Here is a 24162-nt window from a genome sequence, read left to right as displayed (position 1 = left end):
GCCGCCATCCGAGCGATGTGCCAAGGCGCTTGGCGACTCGAGGGCTTCTTTCTCGAAATTTTGATAATCCCAAGCTGGAGGAAGGAGACACACGACCACAACGCCATTGCACGCCGCCTCTCTTCTTCTTTGGTTGCTTTTCCTTTTCCCGCTCTCTTATTTTTGATGAAGCGAATACGCATATCAAGATGCGGGACACAATTGCTCGCCCAACCATCCTCTCGACGTCCGCCATGTCCTTGTGCACCACCGCTGCAGAGACATATCACGCCTCATAACTACCGGATACAATCGCGATGGCAATCAACCGCGGTTCTAGCCGACGATGCCGAAAATACAGTTCAACCAAAGACCAAATACCCCCCAGAAGTCCTTCCATCGCCTCATCCTTCTGCATCCCGGGACTCCGCCAAACTCTCCGCCCTCCGCAGCAGACTCTCTCTTCCGCCCCGCTTTCCACTCGAGACTCTAGCCAGAACGCTTGTTCATCCCTCCGCAGACCCTAATTCCGCGTTTAACAATGGCTCGTTATCAATTCTCGGCTCCAATTTGCTCGGCTACTATACCACCGAGTACTTCCTCTGCAACTACCCCCGTCTCCCAATGTCGGTCGTCTTCGCCGCGCAATACGCATACATAGGCCCCAAAGCACTGGCTACAATAGCCTGTGAATGGGGCATTGAGGCAGCGGCCGAGCCTGGAGGTGAAGTCGACCCAGGCCTTTTGCAGTTCCGGCGACTGCGATCCGGGGATGACATCCCCGACGCATTGAAGCTCAAAATACCGAAGAAATGGAACATCACAACCACGCACAAGATCCTCACCAGCGACGAATTCGGCTCGGCCTCCCGGCAGCCCGCGCCAGAGGAGCTCGCACGGCAGCCGGTGCCGCTGGAAGAAGCAGCGCAGTCTTTCGTACGAGCGTTGATTGGGTCGTTACATCTGCACCTGGGCCCTCCGGCTGTTAAGAGATTCTATAGAGATCACTTTCTCTCCCGCCATCTCGACCTCGACAAACTCTTCGATTTCCGTACACCCACCCGCGATCTATCCCGTCTATGCGCGCGTGAAGGCTTCGAAGCACCTGTTGCCCGGCTCATCTCAGAAACAGGTCGGTTGAGCAGACACCCCGTCTTCGTGGTTGGCGTATACTCCGGGAAAGACAAGCTGGGCGAGGGAGCGGGGAGTTCGCTTGACGAAGCGAGGGTCCGGGCCGCAGCCGCCGCGCTGAAGGGTTGGTATCTATACAGGCCCGTCGAAGTCACAGTCCCGAGTTCAACAGAAGGCGGCATGGGCGCGGACAAGTGGAGACCGAATATGGTGGATTGTGGAGAGGTTATTGTGTAAGATAGGATAGGGTAGGATACCGTTGGGACGGGATTGCGCATACCACATCACATCTACGCTTTGGAGTTTAGAGGTGCATGGATATGGATATGGATATGTTGGAAGTATCAGTGCTGTTTTTAAACTGAGAGCCGGGGGAATGGGTTACTGTAGAGGTCATGGGCGGATGCTTTTGGACGAACGAGGCATCAGGGACGATGAACGGATCTGCTGGAAACCAAGGGCTCGAGAGCAGAGGAAGCCCAGGCCATGTATCATATTGTATGTGATGTGTCGTATCATAGCCTATACACCTCCGAATTGTGTATAGAATTCTACCTGAGTTCCAAATATTCCCGTATCTGCATCTATTCTCATCCTAATAATGCTACCCTCACATGTGCAGAAAATGGCATGGAAATCCGAGAAAGCCCAAAAGGCTAGCCGATACGGGCGATAATACCATAGAGCCCACAGTGCTAGAAATTCCCCGCCTTTTAGAAAGAGCTAGAATTGCCTAGGTTGAAGTGTCAGAGCAGCTAGATCAGTTCTGCCGTCGAAAATCGGAACTAGTCTTGGGAATAGCGACGGATGAAATAGACTCGTGCATACACATAATGTGGAAGATAAAATAGCCTGGCAGTAGCTGTTCAGAAGATCGGATGAAGTGACTCTGCTATCTAGGAGAGTTGAAAGCTCTCCTTATATACACCGAGCTTCGGAACATACTATCTCCAGATCCCGAGCCGCGTCCCAGGCTCCGAGCCCCAGCCAAGGCTCTCAGTGTACGCGACACATAATACTACGGTCCTAGAAGGCGAAAATTCTGTCACTAATAAACTTAAATGTCTTCGTTAGCTAGGAAGATCCTGACTTCTGCCTAAGATTGCATATAGGAGGAATTTAACAGGAAAAACGCTGCAAAAGGACCTTGCAGAGGCCTGCTCAGGTGGGTACGTGTGTAGGATAGAACAGCACACAGGCTAGTACAGTAAAGAGATTTTGTTAAGAGCTGCTGAGTTTCGTAGAGGCAAGGGGAGGGGCTGTTTGTGTATGGATGTACCTTCAAGAGCAAGGCAGGATGGATGGCGACTTGTGTCGGATATCAGGTAGGACAACATAGGACAATAACAAGCAACGTCCAATTCCGTACTTTCGGGAGAGGAGGGTGCGTCAAAATATGAAATAGTGAGAGGCATTGCCACACAATCACAGGGCGAGCCTCAATCCACGTCAGTATGAAAGTTATATATTCGCTATCGGGTAAAGGGGGGTGGAGGGGTTGAACAACGGAAAACACTCCACGAAAACTAAGAGACGCGTACAGACAGGAAAACTCTTCTAAACGCCGTCCTACCCCCCCTTAGGTCCCCGGACCCCCGTCTTCCGATTCGCCAGGTAAATGTAAATGAATACGTAAGAAATAAGCCATGTGTGCGTGGAAACTGAGCGAAGGTGGTGACATCGTAACAATGCGTTCCTTCCCGAAATGCTGCATCGTTGCATCACTACTTCTCTGGCTCGTAGTGTCGTGCGTTCGTAGATATGCGCGCTAAAATCTGAAAGAACGCTGATAGAAATGCGTGCAAAGGAGATGCAAGAAGGGTATCAGATGGGCCGACCCGTGAAAATCTGTATATGAATTGCATAAGTCGCGAATGATAACTGGTACCGAAAGCCATTGTTCATCCGTTGTCCATAATAGATGATCCGCCATTCATTCATCTTCCGTTTCATGGTCCTTGGTATCCCGCGGTAAGTGTTCAAGAGCATTTGTTTTGTATTTGTTGTCGTTGTCGTTTCATTCGTTTCGTCTCATCATCGTTCGGAAGTTTTTCTCTTCGCAATGCCGCGTTTCGCTTTGGAAAGGTCAGATGACTACCGGTCTGAAGAAATTTCAGTTTCTTCCCCATGTGGGATGTGGCTGTTCGTACGCCCGTTGTTGCTGCTGGAAATACTCCCCAAAAATGTTTAACTCCGGTTTCTGCTGAACGCCGTTCGGAATGCCGTTTCCTCCTTGTACTCCTTTACTAATATTCACACCATTAGCGGTAACCCCCAGGGTTGCAGCAACCTGTCCACTGTATCCTCCACCGTCCAAACTTCGCCTCCGATTCCCGGACGTCTTCCCATCCCCCCACTTAGCCAAGTATGTAGCCAGCCTCCTCATCTTAAATCTCTCATTAGGATCCGCTGGGATCATTTTCTCGATAGCACTGAGCAAAAAGGCTTCTGATTTGAGTTGCCGTTCTTTCCTTCCTCCACTGCTGACTCCATTCCGCACCGAATTCGCCGCGGCGGAGAGACGAGCACGCCAACTTACGACTCGTTCAGGATTAGCATGGAACGAAGCGTCGTGAGATGATCCGGCACGATATTGCGTGAATGCTGACAGAGACAGGTTTTGCACGACCGTCATCATGCACAGAAAGACACAACCCAGAGCAAAAACATCGGCCGGCTTGCCCGGTTTCTTCCCACGAGGTACGATGAGTTCCGGAGCTGCGAAGATGTACGACTGATCCTGGAAGTAGGCGTTTAGCTGATCTGGCCGTTGAGCCTTGATTGTTGTGGGGCTGAAATTCTCACTGCTTTGCCCGATGCCAAAAGGAGCGAGGTAAATCCGAGATCCCTCAACCAAAATCTTCCGGGGCCGGATACTGCGATGGCATATCGACTGTGAGTGTAAAAACTCCAACGCTTGGGCAAGATCGTTCATCCAGTCCAAAAGCATCCGGGAATGATTAGCATCCCCAGGGAGGCAAAGATAGTCGTCCAAAGTGTAATGGGCTGGGGCAGTAACGATCCCAACATGGCTCAGCTGCGAGTATGAGCACAGTATTTTGGCAATATTCTTGTGATCCAACTGCTTGAAATCATGTATCTGTTTGAGGAGGGTAGCCTTTTGGGTAGCGCGGGTGAGAACAAAGCGTTTACGGATGAGGATACGTTCATCACCATCGCCCAATAATCGAACTCGATCGGTACTTCTGTCTGGACTAGATGTTCTAATGAGACTAAGTTGTTGCAAGGGTACTGTCTCACGGGCCGTAAACTCGACATGAAACCCATTCAATGGAAGTTCCTTGGCAGTAACCCGCCACTGCATGTCAACTACCTTTCTAGGGTTCGCCACGATCTTTTGCAGGTCAGGCTCGCTGAAAGGCAGATTCTCGTCCTTTAAATCCCAGAACATTGCCTTGGGCCATGAGGCAACATCGTCACAAAGCAGTAGTAGAAGGGACGTTCGGGGATTGGAGAGAGACCAAAGAAATGCATTTCGGGCTGACTGGGCTGCCCACCCTTGTCGACGAGACAACTCGTAGAAGAAGCCTGACTGACACTGAGAAAGCACAGCAGGTGTGACAAACCCATTAGCCAATGGAGGTAAAGTGATTGGTTGCTGTCGATATGGGTTTGGTGACCCAGGAAAGTTTGGAACAGGCGACCCTGGATACTCGGACCCTCTGAAAGCATCTCCAGATGATAGTGGTGGGGGATTTATTGGGACGAATCCTGTCGACTGAGGAATAGGCCGCAGGGGTTGAGGGGCAACCGGAGTGGCAGATCGACTCGTGTACTGCGGGGTTCGGTTCGGGCTGTCTCTAGGGGAGGAGTGTGTTGAATTGGTAGAGTTTGAAGACGGGCTTGCCATAACCGTAGACCATGGATTATTGTTCGAGATAGTTGGGGTTGTACTTCGACTGGTAGTAGAAGAAACTGAAGAAGCAGTAGGAGATGGGGGTCCTCGGTTGAAGTGCCATGTTGGTTCCTCATGTAGGTTTAGCATCGACACAGTGTGCTGAAGGTTGTATGGATGCTTTGGGTATTCCGAAGTGGGCGACATTGGCAGGCGCCAGGGAGATTTTGAGGTCTGCTGCATTGCTGCCAGACGGAAACGATGGTCTATCAGGTGAACAAAAAAGAGTCAATGAGCAACCAAAGAAATGACGCGAGGCCGTGGTCGAGCAAAAATGCAAACTGAGACTGGGCAACTATTGGCTGTGCAATGCGGAGACTGCCCAAACAAAGCACAGAAAAAGCAAAGAGGGCATATCAGCATCTGAGGGGAAAAGCGTGGAGGTGACAGTGAAAGGAAAGTGCTTCCAGGAGCATCAGTCCATGATAGATGTACTGGGTCCGCAGGGGGAGTTGGCTACATTTGGGTGTGGGACGGGACGGTCGCCATCCCGAAATCCTAGCGAGCAGGACAGGCTATCTCCATAGCATGCACAAAAGCCTTTTGATGTGCTGGCAATTACTTTTCTGCATTCCGAACCGCATTAGTGAGAAGGTTGCAATATATGCTTGTGGCCGCGGGAGTTGGGCGAGTGCGAGTAGGGCACGAGCGCACCCTTGGGGGTTAGGGCGGCGCATGCCATGTGTGCATTCGTGACTCGCTTCTTTCACGAGAGGAGGCCCTGTGCAGCTGTTCGCAGGCCGCCGTTGTCAGCAAGACACCGTGTGGTGCCAGATCATCTGGATCGTTTGGAAGTCGAGCGCGCGAGCCGTCCCGAAAAGGAGCAGGGCTGGTCCGGATCGACTTGGAATGACCCTTATTCGTGGTGGCAGAGGGTTGGCGGCCAAAGAGGGCTGCAGGACTGCAGGACTGCAAGGACCGCAGGCTGCGCGAGAGAAGGAAGTACAGGAAGAATGGACAAGTCGTCCTTTAATAGCTGCGCAGCCCTCTATTGGAGTGGCAGGCGTGACAGCACCAACTGCACCGCTCATTTGGCTGCAACGATGATACCGAGGCAGACGACACGGACGACACGGAGACGACACGATGATGTGTGTTCCTTCACCGTAACTTCTGGGCAGTCCCTATCGGAGGGGAAGAAAGAAGTTCCGCGATCGCCGGGCCTGGCCAGGTTACTGGTCGGCAGAGGATGTCTCGAAGAACGAAACGCCTATAGACCTAGGTACCAAAGGATAGGGCTCATCGGGCGCAAGGCGGATGAGATATCTCTCAACGGAACTTTCACTCCGGGCGTGACGCCGAGCTCGCGTTCTGGTGAGCTACAGAAGCCCGGACTTCGTTCAACGACAGCGGCAGCATCCGCACTGTTTTGAGACCTTTGGTTCATGAACTGAGAACGACAGGCGACGAGAGGTAGCCTAGCGTCGAGAGAAATGGGAGTGATGCGACGAGGCTCAAGAAAAGAAGAATGATGAAACCCCAGAGCCGAGAGAAACTCGGGAGGGCCAGCGAGGGGTCGACACTTAGCGAAGGATGCAGAGCCGCCAATTGGCCCGCCGCCTGATGGCTGAAGCGCCGCAGGTCTCGTCTGTGCGCCCACGTCTCCGAACCTCAACACCAATTGTCTCAAGGAGCTCCAGCGATTCATGCCTGTATGGGCCCACGCTCGAAATTAACCCCTTTGAGTCCAAAGCTTGACTGGCCATTAGCTGGCTTCGAGCGAAATAGCCCTTCGTTTATCCATCTTAAGCTTTATGTTAGCTTCGATTGGCAGTTCCGCATGACAGTACCGCTGCCACCCGTCTCAGTGTCCGGCAGAGACCGTCTCAACTCTCCCCATGATGATTTCAATGCGTTATTGGTGCTGCTCCTTCAGTCTCTGCCACTCACGCCATCACGGTGTCACCAACCCACCATCGGACTTGAGGCTGGCCTGCGTCGTCACCCCCACCACTTACCCCATAGCATCTCTCCCTTAACTCTCTAGACACTCACGTTTTCTCCTAATGTCTTCCATGCAGAGCCGGCTTCTCCTGTGCCGTGGTTGACCTTCACACCTTCACTCTTTGTTTCTATTCTGCAGTTTCTCTTCTCGCCACCCTCATTTCCCGCCGCTGCTGTGCAGCTCGGTCGACTCTCATTCCCATCCAGCATCTTTAATAGAACAGAACATATCTAATTATCCCCATCATCTTCGCCATGATTCTCAAGACTGCATTGCTGGGCGGGCTCCTAGTCGCCAGCCAGGCTTCAGCAACCGTCAACGCACTCTTCCAACGCGGCGAGGACCTTGAAGAACAACTTCGACGAGATGCGGATTCCATGGTAGCGACTCTCACTCGACGGCAAGATACCAGCAATACGAACCCGGACCCTCAAATCTCATCGACACCACAATCTGGCGACGCAGCAAAGGCTGACCTCGCAGCATGGGAAACGCAGACAAAGCAAGCTTGCCAGAACGCACTCACACAACTCAACGGCCAAGCATCAAACCCATCCGGAATCGCCGTCTGCTACAATCTACCCTTCCTCGACAACACAACCGGAGTCTTCCAAGCCGAACTCCGAATGTACAACATCTCAGCCCCAATCGATCCTTGGGTTGGTGTCACCGCCGCAGATGTTAGTATGACCTTGTCTTACCTCGGCGCTACTGTGCAAAGTATGAATGGGACATTCATGAGGAGGGAAGAAGTCACGTGGCCCCCAATTCGTGACGGTCTTTTGGTCGAAAGGCAAACTAGCGCTGCGCCACAAGAGCTCAAGGTCCTCAACTATGTCGGAAAGATCAATCCTAACCTGATGGGCTCCGCTATGACACAGTTAGTATAATGATTTCCAAATGGTGACGCATGACTAATCAAGAACAGAGCTACCTTGCAACCGCTACTCATTCCTAAGATAGAGCTGTCGGCGCAATCACCAAAGTCGAACCAGCAAGTGTCAGCAACGCTTTCATCCCAAGAAGCATCATTCGTAAATGGCGTTTTCTCAAAGCAGGCCACGACAACTAACGATCCTGCCGCTCAAGCTTCAGCCTCAGCTGCGGTTGCGAAGGCTGCGCCATTCAACCTCCCTGGTACCAATCTCGCCTTCTTCCCTACAGGGCTTGTCATCACCTGTATATGGACAGGAGGACTGTTCCTTGCCGTTGGCCTTGGCACTGTCGGTCGTATCCAGTTCCGAGAGCAGTACAGGAGGCGGATGAAGCGTGAGGTCGCAAGCGGAATGCGCACGATATAATTTGCCCGCTACGCTCTTTTATGCCTCTGTTCATTTCTCGCGTTTAGAATGTCTCATGGGGTTGGATGAGGTAGTATTTGCTTTCAAAATATTCTTTCACTACATGCTGTACATAATTACCTGATGTGGTCGTCGGTCACAAACGGATCTTGTCATCCTGGCGATGGACGTTTTATACTTGAAGGAGTGAAGATGAACAATCTTGAACGTAAACGTAGAACTATGTAGTAGATACCAAATATGAATCTGTGTCAAACTATCCACGTCTTTGCAGAAGTCAGAATTTATCCTGCGATATGACGCTTGGGAAAAGGTAGATGCGGGGCCGATTCTAGCCGCCATCCCTCGCTTCGCTGTCATTGGTCAATTTCAACGGAACAACTCGTATTTCAAAGCGACAACGCGCCCTTTGGGAGACACAAGCACTGCAGCTATCCGATGCCGGATTTTACTCCTCTTGATTGAGTTACAGTGGATTGCTTATATGCGTTCCCTCTTCTCACTTCTTCAAGGCCCTTATAAAGTCTTAGAGGTATAAAGATTTTTAAGTCATGACGTTGACAACGCTCGCTGTGAGAGACAAGAGTGAGGGAGATCTGAAGTTTGGAAAGGAGCTGAGGAAGCAATTTCTTTTTGATCCAAAGTATTTAAATTTGAATCATGGTGAGCTAGTTCCTTGTTTCTCGGTCTCTTTAGCCTTGGTATCAAAGTAGATATTTTTTTTCATCTTTCGAACTACTCTTTCAGTTGACAAACGCCAATGCTCCCAGCGACGTCTAGCTTCTTTCCCTCTGCGATCGATTCTATGGAATTTTAGTAGTACATGAGTTCCACTCGTCCAGTCTTAACTCTCCTTAGGCTCCTTCGGCACCTATCCCAACACAGTCCGCGCCGCAATGCGCTCTTTCCAAGACCAAGCTGAATCCCGACCCGACGAATTCATCCGTTACACGTACCCTAAACTCCTCGACCAGTCGCGGTCTGCCATCTCCACCATTCTCAGTGCCCCGGTCGAAACCCTGGTCTTTGTCCCCAACGCTACTACCGGCATTAACACCGTTCTCCGCAACCTCGCCTTTGAGCCTGGAGAAAAGATTATCTACTTCGCCACTATTTACGGAGCATGTGAGAAGACTGTGACTTACATCACTGAAACCACCCCTGCGGAATCGGTGAAAATTGAATATACGTATCCGGTGGAAGATGACTGGCTTGTTGACGAATTTAAGAGGAAAGTGGCTGCGGAAAAGAGCCAGGGATGTAGAGTTAAGGTTGCGATTTTTGATACTGTGGTCAGCATGCCAGGTGTAAGAATGCCTTTTGAGAAACTAACGGAAGCGTGCCGAGAACTGGGCGTTCTAAGTTGTGTGGATGCGGCTCATGGGGTTGGCCATGTGGAACTAGACCTCGCGAAGCTGGATCCAGATTTCTTGGTCAGTAATTGTCATAAGTAAGTTTCGTCCTCTCTTATTAGGTTTGAAGAAGGAGCGGCCACGGAGTGAGAAGTTGCACCTTTCTGTGTTCTTGATCTTCTGCTCCTCAGTCACTTTCTCTTCAACGGTCGATAGCTTGCCGACATCCGTCACTGATAGCGGCTCTCCCTTTAGAAAAAGATAAGCGCTAACAATTAGAATAATAGATGGCTCTTCGTCCCCCGGGGCTGCGCAATCTTCTACGTCCCACTACGCAACCAGCCCCTTCTCCCCTCCACTCTCCCTACATCACACGGCTTCATCCCCAAACCAAAGCCCGGTGTTACAATCCACAGCCCGCTCCCTAAAAGCTCCAAATCCTCCTTTGTCACGAACTTCGAATTCGTTGGAACCATTGACAACGCGCCATATCTCTGCATCCCAGATGCCCTCAAATTCCGCTCTAGCATTGGCGGCGAACGGAAAATTATATCATACAACCACACGCTCGCCAAATCCGCAGCTAGCCACGTCGCAGAAGTCCTCGGTACGGAGGTCCTTGAAAACGCAACTGGCACTTTGTCGAACTGTTGCCTATCGAACGTGCGTCTCCCGCTAGCTCTTCTATCAATTGAAAAGATCGCAGTCGAAAACGGAGTGCAGAAAGCCAGCGTGGGAAATTTTGTTAGAGATTGGATGAGCAAGGCGGTGATTGATGATTATGATACGTTCATGGCTTTTATGTTCTATGGCGGAAATTGGTGGGTGCGGTTCAGTGCGCAGGTGTATCTTGAGATGTCAGATTTTGCGTGGGCGGCGGAGAGGTTGAAGGGGTTGTGTCAGAGGGTGGAGAAGGGTGAGTTTTTAGGGGTGAAGAGTAGGCTTTAAAGGTGTTGGCGGTGTAGTAGACAGCGTGTTAAGGGCCTTCCGCAAAACGCTAGCAGCGAAAAGGAATCCTTGACACTTACTAATATTTCCACGGGAACCGCTTAGACAATGGTTCCTTTTGTCCCAATTTACTATCCTAATTTATTCTGCGATGGATTCTGTCTGATGCGTCGCCCATATCACCCAATTGCGCTGATTTGATGGGACAGGATTAGGAACGTGTGTGACTAATGCGCTAACTCAAGAACTAAATATGTCAATGCCATTACCAGGATTATGTGAGTTCAATTCAAAACCTATAAACCCGAATTTGCAGTCTTCACCTTTTAGCATCACATCTACCACGACCTTAAAATTATCTATCCCTCCAAGACCCAAGTCCTAATTCACTATAAACATGGAACAAGCCATGAGTGGCCTTCCCGGGAGCTAATAGACAACATCCTGGAATATCTCCCCATTTACGAGAACCAATACACTACTGGCTCGACCCGAGATATCTCCAGTGCACACTTCATCTACAGGCGATTACAATGTTGTTCGTAAGTCATTCGAATTGACAGAGCTGTTGGAAGGTTCCGTGAGGGACTCCGTCGAGCTAGCCGACGCACTGGTTCACTAATTCCTAGCCTACGATGAATTACTGGTAATGCGAATGGCAATGACAATAATTCTTCCCGTCCTTCAGAAGCCAGAATGTTTCGTAGGGATGAGAGTAGAGGCGCTAGTTTGTGAACGCGACCATTTTTCAAAACAAGGAAAATGAGGGATCCGGTCCTACCGACAAGGAGGGACCACTTGATGACGAGAAAGAAACTGAAACTTCTAGTCCTATCGACGCGAAGCGTTCTCGGAATGAAGAGAACGAAAATCTTAGCTTTACTAGCGCGTAACAACTTCAGGACCCCGAGGACAACTACAAATACTAGAAATATAGTAGGGAGGAAATATAACTTTTCAAGTCCTTGGGGACAGCCTGGTTCTGTTGTTCAGATTGATTACGACGAGGGATTTAGGAGTTTGGGGCTTAGGAGTTGCTGTTGTGGATATTAGGCTTGATGTTAATATTCGTGGGGAAAAAAAAATTAGGGCAACCATTCTTCGCTAGGCAGAGTCTGCCTCTATCGATGTCCAAAGGTGGCCATTGAATCTGTTTTGTGTTAGTGCTGACATCAATCCTTCCGAGGGCTTTACTCACTCATTTCCAAAGTATGGATCGAGGTTTTCACCATATTGTGAACTGCGAACAGTTGGTGCAGTGGATGTGACCTCTTCCTCTTTTCACCCTTCATCTTTGGAGGGCTTTACTCGGCTACTTCCAAAGTGCGGTTTGAGAATTTCAACACATTCCGACCTGTGAATAGTTGGTGTAGTGAAAGTGGCCCTTCCCTCTTCCGAATCTTCTCACCTTTCTGGTTCCCTAGAATATCCCCGACTTCCGCTTGAGCTCAAAGAGTTCCCACCTCTACACCAACAACAACAACAACAACAACAACAACAACAACACCTACCTAAATTCAAATATCCGCTATAATCCACTAGCAACAGATCGTAAATCATCTTCTTCATTCTCTTCTAGCATTTCGCCGAGCTTGACCTGATATCATCCAAACATTCACCCGTCTCTCACTGTGGACACTATCCCTCTGGAGGTCCTCGACGAGATCTTCAAACATGTCCCGTTGTACCACGAATCTTGGCAGTTAGCGGGACACTGCTACCACGGCGATGAATCGCACCAAACAATCTATAAACTTAGACCCGTCTCCCGCGTCTTTAAAACTCAAAGGCCCCCAGGGGTCTCTTTAACGATATCTTGGAAGGGCAAGCGTGGACCGAGAACCGTAAGATTGTGTATCTCATGGTGGTCTTAATGTTGCCCCTGCTGTGAAGGGCACTGAATAGAAATGCCCAAGTTTGTGCGAAGTGAAGCACAGGGGTGAGTACGGGGGCAGGGGAGGTCGAAGATCTGGGGAGAAGAGGGTATGGAAGTTGTGGAGGAACGAAGCTTTCGTTTTGGAATGGTCATGGGCACTAGCACAAATTAGGTAACAGAACACCTTGTTCCTCCACTTAAAAGCCGGTGCACAGTGAATAAGAACTGCATTCCGGATGGAGCTATTTTACAGATATCGGTCGGGAGAACTACCTCCCTGCAGCACCCGCTCCACATTCATATCCACTTCCATCACATAATCAGACATTTGAGTTACAAGGGAGTCTCTATGCTGCATATGCGCATTCTCAATAGAGTCCACCAGCATCTTAGCATCATCAGATACACCCTCATCGTGTGCATCTCGATCGACAGACGCGGAAACACTGTCTTGTAAGGCTGCATAGGCTCTTGAACCTCGAATAGGGATGTCAGGTGCGTTTGCCTTCCTACTCTTCTTCCAGTTTCTGTCACTTTGTCCATCTCTATCACTATTGTTGGAGCCTTGGTAGATTGAAGTAGTCGCATCGGGGTTGCTGAGCTTGTCTGTCGTAGCCCGGGGTAGCTTTCTATTTTCCAGGAATTTGACTTCGGGGACAGGGGTACAGAATTCTTCCCATTCGGCATAGTACTCTGTCCAGCCCCTCCACCCTTCAAAATTGGCGGTATTGTCATCGGAGAATTTGGGGAGCGGATTTTCTTCAGTCTTTCTGGGCTCTTTAATCGGATGTTGGGTATCACCGAGGATTTCCCAGAGGCGACGCTCCTCTTCCCGGCTGGCTTCTTGATCAAGGTCTTCTAAGATCATATCTAGTTTTGCGTCTGGTGAGCTGTGCGGAGGCTTTGAAGGAGACCTGGTCGTATTGCGTGCGGAGGATTGTGACGTTTGACTACTTCCTGAAGAGTCTCTTCCCGAGCCTTCATCTTCGCACTGCTTATCAGACCTGGACTCGTCATCGTTTTCAGAGTGGGCGAGGCTTTCTCGAGGAAGAGGAGTGCCGCTACGACGAGCTCTCCATTTGAAATCATCTTCGTCCTCACCAGAGGACAAATTTCGCTTTTTCCCGCTAGAATCGGCATCTGCAAAGTCCTTTGGCTGTACTGGTATTCCCATGATTGCTTCAATTTCATCCCAATCAACTTCCCTCTTACTTTTCCCCGCCCCGTCAAACACACGGAGTCGACAACGCCTTGCGACTCCCTTCCATCGCTCGCGTCCATTCCTCTTCAATCCTAACATGTCTACTGCAGTGAGTACATCTCGTCTCTTCACTAAGGGACTCACCCCTTTCTTGATACGCCAGCTTTGTGATCGAATACGAGATGTCGCTTGGATTATGGTGGCCTGAGTAATGCGTTTTGTGAGGGAAAGGACTAAAGTATGGAAATCGATGAATGCAGTTCGGTAGATCGATGGCTCCGACGCTAATGGTGAAATGAGGTCGGTCCAATGCGGATATGTCGGTTGAAGAATGGGAGAAGAATTCATGAAGAGAGACTTTGAGAGGGTAAGAAGTGCCGATGGCTTGAGAAGACTTGCCTCAGGAATGTGTTGCAAGATCTCTGGTACATTTGGGGTGCTTGCATTGCGTACAGGCGAAGAATCCTCAAGTTCTGCATTCCTAGAATCAAGCGGTAGAGACAAAGAAGGGGTCCTCGAGGGTCTAATGGCTTCCTCTATTTGATCGGCTATCTCGGGTGTGACGAGCCAGTACTTCCCATATCTATCCTGTTCTGCCTTTGCTTCAAAGCGTTCTTGATACCAAGCTAGCGCATCGCCAGCCACTTCTAGTCGCTCAATGCATGCCGGACTGACTTCGGTTGCAGCCGAAATGTCTTGAGAGGTGATCTTGCGCTCGAGAGTGGAATTTTCTAGCAGAAGAAACAAGTTTTGAATTTCCGGAATGGTCTTCGTTCGCACAGCTCGAGCAATTCCGGGCAAATCACCTCTTCCAAGCCTGTCGAGGGCTGCGAAGAACCTGGACTTTTCGTCCATGGACCATCTTGACGCGCCGATTTGGGCTCTTGGTGGGATGAAAGAGGCATCTGAGACAAATCGATGCACCGCATCGTTCACACTTTCGTTAAAGAGGGTGCGGTAAGCATTAATGTATTGGCCTTGGAGATGGCGCTTGGTGTCAGGGAAAAATTCTACAGAATCGGAGCCTGACTGCTTGCGACGTTTGCATGAAGAATTAGGGGAGTGGAGCAGGCGTTTGGAGGGGCCCTTAGATTCATCTTTACCCGAGGACTGGCCAGAAGTGGTCGAACTGTGGGACTCTTGAAAGTCGGAATCAGAGAGTTCGTTACTTGCAAAATGACGGGCGGAAGAGTTCATGGTAGGTGGTCAGTTTAGGCGTGAGCTTGTGGCACTCTGTAAAGTCCCTAGTGCACCTCTAGGAGCATTAATATAGCGGTGGAGTCATGGTGGGTGGTACAAGTGAGGACGTATGTTGACGAAGCTTCCCCTAGGCGGTCGTTGCCAAGGCGGGAAAGCCTCGGCTCAAATTTCGTGACAACCGCACCTGCACCTTCCTACGACCTGAATGCACTTTATTGACACTCAAATGTATTGATGTTGCGATTTTCACAGTATGCGCTGAAAATATCTAAGCGGGCAGGTATACTACCTACTCGTACAATCTCCCGAGGCGCGTCAACCGCCACAACCCCCGTCCTCGTTCTGCAATCCTCCCAACCAGTCTCTCCATTGCAAATCACTCTCCGCGAATATCAAGAAGAATGCATCCAATCCGTGCTTTCGTACCTCAGGAAAGGACACAAGAGGCTCGGTATCTCTCTGGCGACTGGCAGTGGGAAGACTGTAAATTGTGATATTTCGCCCTTCGATTTCGTAGACTGAATATAACCAAGGTCATCTTCACACATTTAATTGACCGCATTGCTTCCGTAGGCAATGCGTCCCAGACCCTCATTCTTGCTCACCGGCGGGAACTCGTCGAGCAAGCTGCTCGCCATTGTACCATCGCCTATCCGCACAAGCACGTCGATATAGAAATGGGAAACCACCATGCCTCTGGTGCTGCAGATATCACCGTGGCTTCGATACAGAGTATCATGTCGGGCGATCGGCTTCTCAAGTTCGATCCGTTAAGATACAAGTTGATTCTCGTAGACGAAGCCCACCATATAGTCAGCTCGCAGTATCTCGATGTGCTAGAACATTTTGGATTGCGACATCCTGCAGATTGGAACACAACTTCTGTGCCTGCTCTTGTAGGCGTATCTGCAACCTTCTCCCGATTTGACGGAAGGAAGCTGGGCTCAGTCATCGACCATATTGTGTATCATCGGTATGTGCCCTACGTTTGGCCGGAAAAGCCTGGGCTAATGATGAGTAGTGACTATGTTGATATGATCGAAGAGAACTGGCTCTCTGATGTTATTTTTACCACGGTCGAGATCAAAGCCGACCTGACCAGACTCGGCTCCGGCGCCAATGGCGATTTCCAGGCTGGTGCTCTTTCAAGAGCCATTAACACTGAAGAGACCAATGAAATCGCTGTTCGGGCCTGGATGACGCGGGCGAAAGAGCGGAAGTCAACGTTGGTCTTCTGTGTAGACTTGAGCCACGTCTCCAATCTGACCGCAAAATTCCGGCAACACGGCATTGCGGCTGAATTTGTGACAGGAGACACACCAAAGAAGGTCCGTAGCCAGAGGGTTGATGCATTTCGGAATGGAGAGTTTCCAGTGCTCCTAAATTGTGGTGTTTTCACGGAAGGAACCGACATCCCAAATATCGACTGCGTGCTTCTGGCTCGCCCGACCAAGTCTCGCAACTTGCTTGTGCAAATGATTGGGCGCGGGATGAGGCTCCACAAAAGCAAACAAAACTGTCACATCATTGACTTAGTGGCCGCGTTGAGTACCGGTGTTGTATCCACGCCGACACTCTTTGGCCTGGACCCGGCGGAAATCGTGGAAAACGCGGATAGTCAAGCTATGACAGAATTAAAAGAAAGAAAAGAACGTGAAAAGATACGGGAAGAAGAGGCAGCTAGAGTTCAGCGACAGGCCGTGGCTAGACGGATTCCGGGTATGATCACGTTCACTGACTACGACTCCGTCCACGATCTTATAGCAGACACCTCAGGCGACCAGTACGTACGGAAACTCAGCGAATTTGCCTGGGTCGCTGTCGGGGACAGCAAATTTGTCTTGACCACAAACACCGGTAACTACCTAGTCATTGAGCCCTCCAGGACAGAGGATAGTGGTTTTGTGGTCAAGTATTACCGCAGACTTCCGTCCGGTGTCAAGTCGAAAAGCCCGTACGCCACTCCTCGGGTCATAGCGCAGGGAGAGTCGTTTGAACATGTTGTTCATGCTGCAGATACCTTTGCAGCGGAAGTGTTTGAGTACATATTCGTTTCTAAAATGCAACTATGGCGCAGAGGTATGGCGTCTCAGGCGCAAGTCGATTTTCTGAATAAATTCCGCCCAGAGGAAGACCAACTGAAACGTAGCGACTTAACGAAAGGGAAGGCAGGGGACATGATAACGAGGATTAAGCATGGGACAAGAGGAATATTCGACAAGGCATCGGCTCGGAAGAGAGTTGCCCACAAGGCGCAGGAGCGTGCAGAGGCCGCACGGAAACGGCTTCAGGACCGGATTCAGGTCGGACCGCTCTCAGACTCGTTCTAGGCTGTCGCATCTTCATAAAAGAGTAATACAGAACATGTATGGGTGAGGTAATTGCCTGACTAGCTGTTCTTTATCTTGAGCTCGGTGTGGGCGAGCGTGTCAGGGCTGTTACTGCAGTGAAAGAAAGTTGAAGCATTCCAGTGGTCGAACATTCGCGACTCCAGCCGCATTCCACATATGTCACAAAAGCATCCGTGGTCAGGCCATCTCTCCGGTCTAGGTAATGAACTATCCATCAACTGGTTATAAACATCCCATTCGCCTTCTGCACTGCCTCACTTTTATCGTCAGTACCCGACAGCAATGGAACCGCCATGACGGGAGAAATCCCCAAACTTTGGCTGTCGTGGTAACCTTTGGGACCGGGCTGCGGGGGATCCACCGCTTGCCCGCCCAGCTTAAACTGATACCAAAGGGGATTGGGGGTCGCGCTGAGCTTGTGGCCGAGCGACGTCAAGTACAGAAAACATCCAAGGATCCTTCCTTGTTATCCTCGCCACCACTGGCCCGATTCCCTCGACTTCTGGTGTACACGATCCCACCACAGATGCTCACATCGACCAAGGGTTCTCCAGTCTGTACCAGGCCATTGTATTTCATGTCTTAAAGTTCTACGCCAATGGGACTGGAGACGAAGGCGCATCTTAATTCGCGCTTAAGCATGCTACAACCGGGGTGTCCATTCCACGGTTGAGACCTCTCTCACTTCTAGCCAACGTGGAGACTTGGCTAAGGGCACTAGCTATGTGCATTGCCTGGACCATCTGGAGCAAGAGTCTGCTGCTGAAGTTGGGCTTGAGCAACAGCTCTAGAAGCACATTCCTTCCACCCTCATGCACGAGACTTGCATCCGTGACCTTTCCTCTCACTTTGATTCCCCGGGCCATCAACGATGAACGCACCCACAATGACCTCTACCCTCTGCTCCGGACATATGCTTCTACTAAATATTGCGCCTGACTCACTGGCGCAAGACTAACAGACTTAATAAATGTGTTGTGATGGGGTGTCTCGCTTTCAACCTGCTCGTTCTACCTTCTTTTAGGTCGCCTGATTGGGGCAATGAAGACAGGCTTGACCCAAAGCGAGACAACAAAATATTCTCTGTAAAAGGGAAAGGCAAAGCGAAGGATCACTTCAAGTGCGTTAACAGCGATAACAAACCGACTTCTTCAGATCCAGTTATTTAGCCTAGCCTTTGGCGGGTCGTGGATAGCGAGGGACATCAAATTATGACTGACTGCGAGGGCGTCGTGCATGGAAAGAAGAAGTATTTTAGCGAATTGCTATGGGCACTGAGAATAGTCTTTAGGCAATTGCATGTGCTGAACGGACTAAACAGGAGCTCATCAAGTATTCTAGACTTTACACTCCACATAGACACTTTTTCCGAGCGGGGTGACATGCGGATCAGCGGGCAACAAAAACATGAACCATGGATTGGAGTTAATTCTACCAATATACCGCGAGCTAGATTCGAAATGTAAGCGTCTCGACCAACTTTTTCCACGATATAGTGTACTGGCGCAAGCCACAGAACATGAATGGGGATACTTTGATCTACTAAGCCAATTCCTAGAATCGAGGAGAGTGTCCAGAGGATGTAGCATCCTGATGTAAATCGTGCCCTTGCGAGTCCCATCATCTGTGCCGATATGCAGTACCTCGTTTCAGAGATCACCAAGAGACACGTAGCAGCGCGTAAAGTACAGGTAGAGAGTCTTGTAGAGAGATTATTAGATGATAAAGTCCCAACGATGCATTCTTTCCCCGTATGATGCCCAATTGGTGGTTATAGCGTCGCTCGGCGAATCGTTGCCGCTTCGCTTTATGCCGCGGAGATGTAACTACCCGGAGCTCAACACCCGTGAGAGCAACCGTATCCTTCCATCTCTTATCGTACCATTCTCTTATTGCACTCAATGAGAGCGTCAGAATTTTAATATGAATCGGATGCAAGTGGGTCCTGTGTGTTTGTCGTACTCCGGACGTCCTGCAGGAATGCAGTCAACTCCGCAATTCCCTTGAGTCTTCCGCCTATTCCCGCGTGCTCCATGGTAGTTGTGGTGAGGGGATTTACGCCATGGGTAAGATGTCGCTGCGGAAACAAGAAAAGGAAATATGGAAAGTAGTGGCAGAGAAAGAAAAGAGAATGTACCAAGATCGGGCTCAGTTAAGGCAAGCAGAGAATTGCCAAGAACTGCGGATTGAACGAAAGATTGACATAAGGAGATACTTCTGCAGATTGTATAATCCCATGGAACTAGAAATATCGAGGTTAATACCGCAGTCGACTTTGTCTGGCTTTGTTGAAGGGGTGGGGAGCAGATGAGTACTTGTAACCCTTTTCCACGGGCTAAGGAGCTGGAAAGTTGAGATATTTCCGCTGGCCATGGCTCTCGAATACACGGCCAGTTGGGTTCTCAAAGTCTGGACGAGAGGCAAACTTTCCCAAGACTTGAAGCCGCAGATGCAAGAATGGGTGTCGGTATTTCTGCTTCTTGGATTCGCTGAAGTTCTTCCAGGTCGGCAGTGCTAACCTGAAACGGCCCGCTTCCTCGCAAAGATAAGGACGCAGACCCGGCGAAGATCGTATTACACGCCCCATTATTCCTCTTCCTTGTCCATCGAGCGACCCCTCACACCATCGGTTGTGATCCCACAGATCTGCAGTTTCCTTTTGATCAGCCACTTCCGCGGACCCTTCCAATTTTTTCCCCTTTAGCCTAGCTCCTCCCGCTGCTGGACCAGCTTTCTCCGGGCGGAGTGGCTTGTAGTCAAAAGTATGACGAAACCCATGTGGCACACACACCCTAATACCCCCAGAGTACACTATCAATTGACTGCAATAGCGAACCTACAACACTAGGGTGCGCGATTAGGCGGCTGAGCCCCATGAAAGTTCCTATCTTTCTCTACTTCATATCTCGAGGTCTTTCTCTGCATGGTTCTCACAGGGTTAAACCTTACTTGCGTTCTATTACCTGTCACTTAACCTCGATCGAGTGATCTTTTATCTATCCTCACCGCATCCTTCTCGCTTGATTCAATATGGGTGCCGTAATGAAAGAAGAAAATATCCAGTCCCATCAGGTAGTGGTCGACTTACCGCCTACGCCTCCCGAAACAGTGATTGATGGAGATGATACAAAGTCTATCGATGATAGAAAGAGAACGCGCTCCTGGGCCTCGATTGCATCTCAGTACGGGTTAAGCGGCGAAGAACTTCTCTCGTTACCTCTGCCACCTCCATCTACAATTCCCTCGAAGATACTGGACATCGACATTCCAACGCCTGATGCGCACGTACCGAGAGATCCTCGACTGATTCGACTAACTGGTGTTCACCCATTCAACGTCGAGGCCCCTTTAACAGACCTGTTCAACGAGGGTTTCTTGACAAGTCCGGAGCTGTTCTACGTAAGGAATCACGGCGCAGTACCAATTGTTCAGGATGAAGATATTCCAAATTGGGAGTTCACGGTTGAAGGGTACCTCTCAATTTCATTTTACTTGAAGTTAGAGCTAATAGTAGTTATAGCCTCGTGGCCAATCCTCTCAAGATCACCCTGAGGGAGCTGCTATCAGAATATGAAAATGTTACATATCCAATCACTCTAGTTTGCGCAGGCAACAGACGAAAGGAGCAGAACGTCGTCCGCAAATCGAAAGGTTTCTCATGGGGCCCCGCCGGTGTCTCAACCGCTCTGTTCACTGGAGTGGTAATGGCAGACGTCATCAAGAGGGCAAACCCTTTGAGGAAGGCGAGGTATGTCTGCATGGAAGGTGCCGACAAACTTGTAAGTATTGTACTCTTCATTCACTGCACAAAGCTAAGCGTCACAAGCCAAATGGCTACTACGGAACCTCGGTGAAACTCAATTGGGTCATGGACCCGAATCGGGGCATCATGCTCGCTCACGGGATGAATGGCGAAATGCTCCGACCAGATCATGGACAACCGTTGCGAGCAGTGATTCCAGGTCAGATTGGTGGCAGAAGTGTTAAGTGGCTGAAGAAGCTCATAGTCACTGCTGAGCCAAGTGATAATTGGTACCACATATATGACAACAGAGTTCTTCCGTACGTATCATTAGCGCTAAGCCCTGTTTTATGACTTACATATGCAGGACGATGGTGGATCCAGATGAGGCTGCTAAGAACCCAGCCTGGTGGAAAGACGAGCGCTATGCGATTTACGATCTTAGCCCTAACTCCGCGATTGCCTACCCCGCACACGAAGAACAACTTGCCATTGCAGCAGCGCCAGAAGTATATACCGCTAGAGGCTATGCTTACAGTGGAGGAGGCCGTCGCATCACTAGAGTGGAGATATCAATCGACAAAGGCAAGACGTGGAGACTCTCAAATATCGAATATGCCGAAGATAGGTATCGAGGTTTCGAAAACAAGCAATTGTTTGGAGGGAGGCTCGATATGGACTGGCGGGAGACATGTTTCTGCTGGTGTTTCTGGAGCTTGGATATCCCTGTGAAAGAACTTCAAGAGGCGAAAGATATTCTTGTTAGGTCAATGGATGAAAGCATGTGCATCCAACCAAGGGATATGTATTGGTCAGTCTTGGGTATGATGAACAATCCTTATTACCGGATAGTTATTCACAGTGAGAACGGCTCACTTCGATTCGAGCATCCAACACAGCCTGCGCTCCTCCCTGGAGGCTGGATGGAGAGGATAAAGAAGGCTGGGGGCAATTTGACAAACGGCCAATGGGGTGAGAGGATAGGCGGTGAAGCCGATGATGCAGTCGTCGTTGAAACACCAAAAGAGATCAAGATGACCAAGGATGGCCTGGACCGGGAGATCACAATCGATCAGCTCCGAAAACATGATAAAGCAGAACAGCCGTGGTTCGTCGTCAATGGTGAGGTGTATGACGGGACAGCATTCCTGCAGGAGCATCCAGGAGGAGCACAGAGTATCATCTCAGCTGCTGGGTTAGACAGCACTGACGAGTTCATGGCAATCCGTAAGTAATGTAGAAAACAAATGTGATCTAGCGCTGACACCATGCAGACAGTGAGACTGCTAAGGCGATGATGCCCTCCTATCATATTGGATCTCTGGATGAGGCCTCCCGTAGAATTCTTGCAGAAGGAGAACCGCAAAATGAGTCCACTGAGCTAAGGCCGATCTTCCTCAACTCAAGAGTGTGGAACAAAGCCCTTCTCCACTCGAAAGTTTCCGTATCCTGGGACACCCGAATCTTCACCTTCAAGCTGGAGCATGACGACCAGCCACTTGGTCTGCCGACTGGCCAGCATCTGATGATCCGACTTCGCGATCCCGTGACGCAAGAAAACATCATTCGCAGCTACACCCCTATTTCTCAGACCACAAGGAAAGGCTTCTGCGACGTCCTTGTGAAAGTCTATTTTGACACGAAAGAGCGCGCCGGCGGCAAGATGACGAAAGCACTCGATGCGATCCCAATTGGTAATACCGTAGACTTCAAAGGACCCATTGGAAAATTCGAATACCTTGGCCATGGTCTTTGCGCAGTCAACAGCGTGCAGCGACAAGTGAGGCGCTTCTTTATGATCTGTGGCGGTTCAGGCATCACACCCATCTTCCAGGTTCTCCGCGCCGTCATGCAGGACAAGGAAGATCCCACTACGTGCGTTGTTTTCGATGGGAACCGTCTTGTCGAAGATATCCTCTGCAAAGAGGATCTAGACACCTTTGCAAGAGACAATGTCGACCGATGTAAACTGATCTATACTCTCACCCAAGGCCCTGAAGACTGGCAAGGATTGAGAGGCCGAATCGGGGCATCATTGCTGGAAGAGCATTGCGTCAGAGGGGAGGATGAGGATGCGTTGGTACTCATCTGCGGTCCAGAAGCGCTTGAGAAGAGCGCACACGCTATCCTAAATGAGCAAGGCTGGTCGGATGCAGATTTGCTGTTCTTCTAGTCTCTTGTGCAAAGAAGCACGGGGAACGGGGGCTTCACGAGGACACAGACTTGCAAAAGTGGCGTTTTTGGGAGCATCTGAAGCCTTTTCATATCGTCATTTTCGTTTGGAGCTTTGTAAATATCACGATTATGACCGGTTCCAAAATTACTTCTGAATATAGTACTCTTTGTCACATCAATGCGAGGTTCGTGATCTAGCTTCCGCTTTCTCAACCACTCAACGGCTGTTCCCTTGACTTTTGACATCACTCTGCAGTCACAAGACAGCCAGGGCGCAATCCTGAGAACGCGATGCTATGCGATTCTAGATCTCGATACAGCGCGATCTGTCCTTCGTTCGCATCACTGTCCGAGTCAATCCCTACACATTGAGAGAGAAAAGAGCTGACTCGGAGAATCTTGAAGAAGCACCCGCATCTCCGTTCCGCGATCTCGCCCAAGCGTTTTCGCGTGCAGGAGCTTGGCACCATCGAGATTTTATCCCTTATCAGGATCGCCCCGCAGACTTGCCCATCTACTGCAACCAGCTTTCTCCCCGGAGCTCCGCAACAAGCAATTATGGTAAGGGTAATTGTCAACGGAGCTAAATTTTTCCTTGGTCCTTGTCTGGGCTGGAGCCCGAAAGCACGGGTTTGCGTCAAGGCTGCATTTCCGGGCGCCGCGGGGCTTCGTGTTATCCATGGAGGGGCCAGAAGACGTTTCTCAGAGGAGAAAGCTGGTTAATGGGGTTAAATCCTGCGGAACGGCTGCGGGAATTTGTATTGTGTGCGATTTGACTGGTGTCTGGGGTGGGTTTTAATGAGGCGTTAATAGACAGAGACAGACATACAACTATGATTGCCACAAAGTGGTGTTCGTTGTTGGGATATCTTTGTTTTTAGCTTCGATAAGCAAGCAGACAGAGCTGTACAGCGCGAAGAGAGAGCTACTCCGGACTAGGACAGTGACAACCTAAGCGTTTTTTTAGCTGTCTTCATTTGTAGATCTACTGTGTACTCTTCCTCCATCTTTTCATCCTTCACTCAACTCTCTGCCTGGGATTGCT

General features: G+C 50.0%; 9 protein-coding genes across 9 annotated transcripts; 6 read left to right on the top strand and 3 right to left on the bottom strand.

Moving 5' to 3' along the window:
* Window positions 1–90: 90 nt before the first annotated feature.
* BDR25DRAFT_302548 (ribonuclease III) lies at window positions 91–1666 on the top strand. The gene has a single exon (XM_033689820.1). The coding sequence runs from the start codon at window positions 166–168 to the stop codon at window positions 1345–1347; it is 1182 nt and encodes a 393-aa protein (XP_033549840.1). The 5' UTR covers window positions 91–165; the 3' UTR covers window positions 1348–1666.
* Window positions 1667–3223: 1557 nt separating this feature from the next.
* BDR25DRAFT_220145 (kinase-like protein) lies at window positions 3224–5173 on the bottom strand (the record flags this gene model as incomplete). Its single annotated transcript, XM_033684993.1, has 1 exon — window positions 3224–5173. One exon carries the CDS (start codon window positions 5171–5173, stop codon window positions 3224–3226), a length of 1950 nt encoding a protein of 649 aa, XP_033549839.1.
* A 222-nt stretch (window positions 5174–5395) lies between these two features.
* On the top strand, window positions 5396–6493 carry BDR25DRAFT_13115 (uncharacterized protein). The gene has a single exon (XM_033683841.1). It carries the CDS (start codon window positions 5707–5709, stop codon window positions 6397–6399), a length of 693 nt encoding a protein of 230 aa, XP_033549838.1. The 5' UTR covers window positions 5396–5706; the 3' UTR covers window positions 6400–6493.
* Window positions 6494–7119: 626 nt separating this feature from the next.
* On the top strand, window positions 7120–8322 carry BDR25DRAFT_13109 (uncharacterized protein). Its single transcript, XM_033683840.1, has 2 exons — window positions 7120–7851; window positions 7900–8322. Exons 1-2 carry the CDS (start codon window positions 7226–7228, stop codon window positions 8270–8272), a joined length of 999 nt encoding a protein of 332 aa, XP_033549837.1. The 5' UTR covers window positions 7120–7225; the 3' UTR covers window positions 8273–8322.
* Window positions 8323–8707: 385 nt separating this feature from the next.
* BDR25DRAFT_283644 (PLP-dependent transferase) lies at window positions 8708–10715 on the top strand. The gene is made up of 3 exons (XM_033688065.1): window positions 8708–8935; window positions 9131–9722; window positions 9912–10715. Exons 1-3 carry the CDS (start codon window positions 8824–8826, stop codon window positions 10570–10572), a joined length of 1365 nt encoding a protein of 454 aa, XP_033549836.1. The 5' UTR covers window positions 8708–8823; the 3' UTR covers window positions 10573–10715.
* Window positions 10716–10812: 97 nt separating this feature from the next.
* Window positions 10813–14928, bottom strand: BDR25DRAFT_392778 (uncharacterized protein; the record flags this gene model as incomplete). Its single annotated transcript, XM_033698220.1, has 14 exons — window positions 12926–14928; window positions 12735–12871; window positions 12633–12673; window positions 12471–12606; window positions 12383–12430; window positions 12203–12289; window positions 12112–12169; window positions 11889–12019; window positions 11771–11847; window positions 11668–11738; window positions 11546–11609; window positions 11095–11421; window positions 11011–11053; window positions 10813–10953 (listed from the first exon to the last, which is right to left on the bottom strand). The coding sequence occupies exons 1-14, from the start codon at window positions 14844–14846 to the stop codon at window positions 10813–10815; spliced, it is 3282 nt and encodes a 1093-aa protein (XP_033549835.1). The 5' UTR covers window positions 14847–14928.
* A 155-nt stretch (window positions 14929–15083) lies between these two features.
* On the top strand, window positions 15084–17451 carry BDR25DRAFT_258558 (P-loop containing nucleoside triphosphate hydrolase protein; the record flags this gene model as incomplete). Its single annotated transcript, XM_033686540.1, has 3 exons — window positions 15084–15332; window positions 15383–15822; window positions 15871–17451. 3 exons carry the CDS (start codon window positions 15084–15086, stop codon window positions 17177–17179), a joined length of 1998 nt encoding a protein of 665 aa, XP_033549834.1. The 3' UTR covers window positions 17180–17451.
* Window positions 17239–18113, bottom strand: BDR25DRAFT_353300 (uncharacterized protein; the record flags this gene model as incomplete). The annotated part of the gene is made up of 6 exons (XM_033695150.1): window positions 17239–17418; window positions 17451–17615; window positions 17680–17702; window positions 17741–17804; window positions 17848–18047; window positions 18086–18113. 6 exons carry the CDS (start codon window positions 18111–18113, stop codon window positions 17239–17241), a joined length of 660 nt encoding a protein of 219 aa, XP_033549833.1.
* Window positions 18114–20242: 2129 nt separating this feature from the next.
* BDR25DRAFT_283634 (nitrate reductase) lies at window positions 20243–23205 on the top strand (the record flags this gene model as incomplete). Its single annotated transcript, XM_033688064.1, has 6 exons — window positions 20243–20331; window positions 20395–20670; window positions 20721–20979; window positions 21027–21262; window positions 21310–22169; window positions 22217–23205. 6 exons carry the CDS (start codon window positions 20243–20245, stop codon window positions 23113–23115), a joined length of 2619 nt encoding a protein of 872 aa, XP_033549832.1. The 3' UTR covers window positions 23116–23205.
* Between the last annotated feature and the right edge of the window lie 957 nt (window positions 23206–24162).

Source organism: Lindgomyces ingoldianus, assembly GCF_010093535.1.
Source record: "Lindgomyces ingoldianus strain ATCC 200398 unplaced genomic scaffold BDR25scaffold_10, whole genome shotgun sequence".
NCBI classification, from domain to species: domain Eukaryota; kingdom Fungi; phylum Ascomycota; class Dothideomycetes; order Pleosporales; family Lindgomycetaceae; genus Lindgomyces; species Lindgomyces ingoldianus.
The sequence above is the reverse complement of the archived record's forward strand: the minus strand, read 5'-3'. Positions and strand labels throughout refer to the sequence as shown.

What these genes read in the sequence shown, in the direction of transcription:
- BDR25DRAFT_13115 (XM_033683841.1), top strand. Translation starts at nt 5,707, where the DNA reads ATGTGTGCATTCGTGACTCGCTTCTTTCACGAGAGGAGGCCCTGTGCA.
- BDR25DRAFT_13109 (XM_033683840.1), top strand. Translation starts at nt 7,226, where the DNA reads ATGATTCTCAAGACTGCATTGCTGGGCGGGCTCCTAGTCGCCAGCCAG. An exon ending in ATGGGCTCCGCTATGACACA is followed by an intron (nt 7,852 to 7,899) that starts GTTAGTATAATG and finishes AATCAAGAACAG; the next exon opens with AGCTACCTTGCAACCGCTAC.
- BDR25DRAFT_283644 (XM_033688065.1), top strand. Translation starts at nt 8,824, where the DNA reads ATGACGTTGACAACGCTCGCTGTGAGAGACAAGAGTGAGGGAGATCTG. An exon ending in GTATTTAAATTTGAATCATG is followed by an intron (nt 8,936 to 9,130) that starts GTGAGCTAGTTC and finishes AACTCTCCTTAG; the next exon opens with GCTCCTTCGGCACCTATCCC. An exon ending in TTGGTCAGTAATTGTCATAA is followed by an intron (nt 9,723 to 9,911) that starts GTAAGTTTCGTC and finishes TTAGAATAATAG; the next exon opens with ATGGCTCTTCGTCCCCCGGG.
- BDR25DRAFT_302548 (XM_033689820.1), top strand. Translation starts at nt 166, where the DNA reads ATGAAGCGAATACGCATATCAAGATGCGGGACACAATTGCTCGCCCAA.